The sequence below is a fragment of the Haplochromis burtoni genome, unplaced genomic scaffold, assembly GCF_018398535.1.
Source record: "Haplochromis burtoni strain Fernald_Lab_line unplaced genomic scaffold, NCSU_Asbu1 Contig_3263, whole genome shotgun sequence".
NCBI classification, from domain to species: Eukaryota; Metazoa; Chordata; class Actinopteri; order Cichliformes; family Cichlidae; genus Haplochromis; species Haplochromis burtoni.
Window position 1 is genome coordinate 1,997 of NW_024585624.1, and position 3,153 is coordinate 5,149.

At 36.7% G+C, this 3,153-nt stretch overlaps 1 protein-coding gene across 1 annotated transcript; it reads right to left on the reverse strand.

Moving 5' to 3' along the window:
• Nucleotides 1–401: 401 nt before the first annotated feature.
• Nucleotides 402–2,918, reverse strand: LOC121813890. Its single transcript, XM_042217852.1, has 4 exons — nucleotides 2,705–2,918; nucleotides 1,835–1,903; nucleotides 1,517–1,663; nucleotides 402–989 (listed from the first exon to the last, which is right to left on the reverse strand). Exons 1-4 carry the CDS (start codon nucleotides 2,912–2,914, stop codon nucleotides 777–779), a joined length of 639 nt encoding a protein of 212 aa, XP_042073786.1. The 5' UTR covers nucleotides 2,915–2,918; the 3' UTR covers nucleotides 402–776.
• Between the last annotated feature and the right edge of the window lie 235 nt (nucleotides 2,919–3,153).

The following is a 3,153-nucleotide window of genomic DNA, read 5'->3' on the forward strand; positions in this document are numbered from 1 at the left end:
ATGTTTGGGCATTTCGCCTTACCTTGGGTCCCCCTGGCCCCCCGGGGATGGTCTTCCCCATTCCACACGGGATGCTTCCATTGTTTGTCTGTTTCTTCCATTTGGGTCTGTCCTTCATGGTCCATGCAGTCTAATGTCACTCGTGTTTTGGTTTGGTGTCTGTTCTGTTTGGGTATCTGGTGTGTGGTGTGTTTTCTTTTTTTTTTGTGCTCCTGGCTCCCCCCACTTTCCTTGTGGCCTTCAGGCTTTTTCTTTATTCTTTCTCTTGCTTCTGTCTCCCCCGCCCTCTCACGTTCCTCATTTTGCGTTTCCCCCACTTACTTTGCCTCCCATTAACGCGCCCGGCATGTTCCATGCAATTTGCATTGTGTCTACATACATTTGTATTGTAAGGGCTAGATTCTAATGAACAGTCTCTACTTTATAATAAAAAACAAACAGAATAATTATTTTATATACCTGTGTATATAAATTTACACAAAGGTCTTCATCTTAATATATACTTTATAATAAAAATAAAAGCATACACAATGGAAAATGGCAAAATTACCCTGAATTGGGCATAATGGACACCAACTAGAATTTGTAAACTTGCAAACTTTTCATTTATGTTGCTGTCACTTAAGCATTTAACAATGTGTGCTTAATTAAAGATTATAAATACACAGAAAATATTAACTTCATTGTTTTTAATTTATAAAATATAACATTTTATATTTTTGAACAAACAAACAAGTAACAAACAAAGGAACAAATGAATACATTTTTTAAATTATTCAGTGTTTTTTTTTAATCTGCATAATTTGCTTCCCCTTAATTTGAACTTTTACCCTGACCGCTGCCTCCTCAAGTTCATTGTCAAATGGTGTCCAGAGCTCACTGTTGATGAAGAGGCTCTGCCCATCATCCAGAAGAACCTCAAGCTGGTTCGGCTCGTCACTCATGGCCACACCAACGATGAGGACCTCCTCTCTGTCCTCTACTTTTGTCTGTTGACAAAGCATAAGGACATATTTAGCCCTGCAAACATTCTTTTTTTTATCCAAAAAGAAAATCTATGGTCATCATGTGGTTTCAGTAAGTCACCAAGACGCATACATTGTTTGTATTTGTACACATAATGTGTGTATATGTATGTGTTACATTATGCATTATATGATGCATGATCCTCATGGGTATTAAATCCCAAAGACATTTTTTGATTATGTTCATCTGGACATCTATATATATGTGCGTTTGTGTGTGTGTATGTGTTACATTATGCATTATATGATGCATGATCAATCATGCAGGTAATTAAATCCCAAAGACGTCTTTGGAATATGTTCATCTGGACTTCTATATATATGTGTGTGTGTGTATATAAGATAATATGATATATATATATAATTATTATTATTTCATATTTTGACCCAGACTGAAAGAATATGTAGTTACATTTCAAAACCTAGTTCTAAACATTTTTTGATAAGACAATGCTGTGAAATATTGGTACAAAGGTTTAGCTTCTTCATACCTGAACCTTCGTATAAGTAGTGCTGTGCAGCTGTGGCCCATATGCGGTGCGGTTCAGCTTCATGTGGGAGAGGTTAATCTGGTCTCCCACATTAAAGGTGTGAATTCCTGCCTCCCTCCAGAGGCAGACTGATATGGTATAACCATCCTGAAATCACAAATATGACAGAATTATAGATTTATTAATTAAATAATCCAAAATCGAGTAACTAGAAAAAGAAAGCCCACAGCCTCATACACTCTGCTCATGTACCAGCAATGTTAAATTTGTCACATTAGTTTAACCAATTTCAATATAAAACTAAAATTGCATCATTACCTCCTTTAGCTGGAGATTTAGCAAGGGAACGTGCTGTTTTCCTGACACTACGTCCTTTATTGCAGAAAACTGAAAAGTAAATTTAAATAAAATATCAATAATAGTTAGTGTATTGATATGTGGTAGGTTTTTATTTCTTCAGTAAGATTTTTAGATTATATTATTGCTGTTATTAAGTATTCTTCATTGAACTTATCAGAAGCAGTTTATTAGGATGTTTTTCATGATTATGAAACAGCTTGAAGGAAATCTTTCTACAAACAATACATTTGTAACTTAGTTGGATTCTTAAGTGACAGCAACATAAATGAAAAGTTTGCCAGTTTACAAATTCTAGTTGGTGTCCATTATGCCCAATTCAGGGTAATTTTGCCAGTTTCCATTGTATCTGCTTTTATTTTTATTATAAAGTATATATTAAGATGTCTGTGAAGGTTCTCAGTCATCCAGGTCATCGTAGTCAAAGGAGCTTGCAAAGAAAAGCGTCTGGACTTCTTCTTTAAAGAAGTCCAGACGCTTTTCTTTGCAAGCTCCTTTGACTATATATTAAGATGAAGACCTTTGTATAAATTTATATACACAGGTATATAAAATAATTATTCTGTTTGTTTTTTATTATCAAGTAGAAACTGTTCATTAGAATCTAGCCCTTACAATACAAATGTATGTAGACACAATGCAAATTGGCTGCATAAATACCAGAAACGGTCTTTGGAAAATATTTTTAAAAAATTGTGCTTAACAATCTTAACAGAATTTAGTCTCTGCTTGACAGCAAAAATGAGTTTTGACTGTAAAAAAATACACGCAATAATGGGTTATTTGGAAACCTAAAGCCATGTAAATTCTGATGGAACCACAAATACTTACCTCCACCACCTCCCCTTGGACTGTGATGAGCCCGCCACTTGTGGAGCCCATCTTCAGAGGTGTCAGTGGAGCAGGAGGATGTAGAAGATGCTCTGCTTCGGTGAAACGATCCTCACTAACAGTTAGGTTTGCAGCCTTAAAAAATTGGGTTCGTGCAGTTATATTTATATTGTATGGTGGGGCCGTGCCCCTGAGTTCATACCCCCTCATTATGTAGCATATGTAAGACCCCCCCTGCTGGACTTTAGAGGCAAACTCCTCGAACATCGTGACCTTGTTCACAGTCTGCCCATCGGTGATGGCTGCCACTGTGTTCCTTTTGTTATTAGGGGTTTAGCTGTCCCATCTTTAAAGTCCCAGCTAGTGACCCTCAGCTGGTCGCAGGATTTTAACATTCTGAAGTGCAGTGGGGGTGGCTGGAAATATGGTGTGTCAGGGCGGTTATTAAG

Excerpts from the sequence above, each read along its gene's own strand:
- LOC121813890 (XM_042217852.1), bottom strand. The coding sequence starts at position 2,914 with ATGAGGGGGTATGAACTCAGGGGCACGGCCCCACCATACAATATAAAT. Across the intron at positions 1,904-2,704 it reads TCCAAGGGGAGGTGGTGGAG|TTTTCTGCAATAAAGGACGT; the intron begins GTAAGTATTTGT and ends TTTACTTTTCAG. Across the intron at positions 1,664-1,834 it reads TAAATCTCCAGCTAAAGGAG|GATGGTTATACCATATCAGT; the intron begins GTAATGATGCAA and ends TTGTGATTTCAG.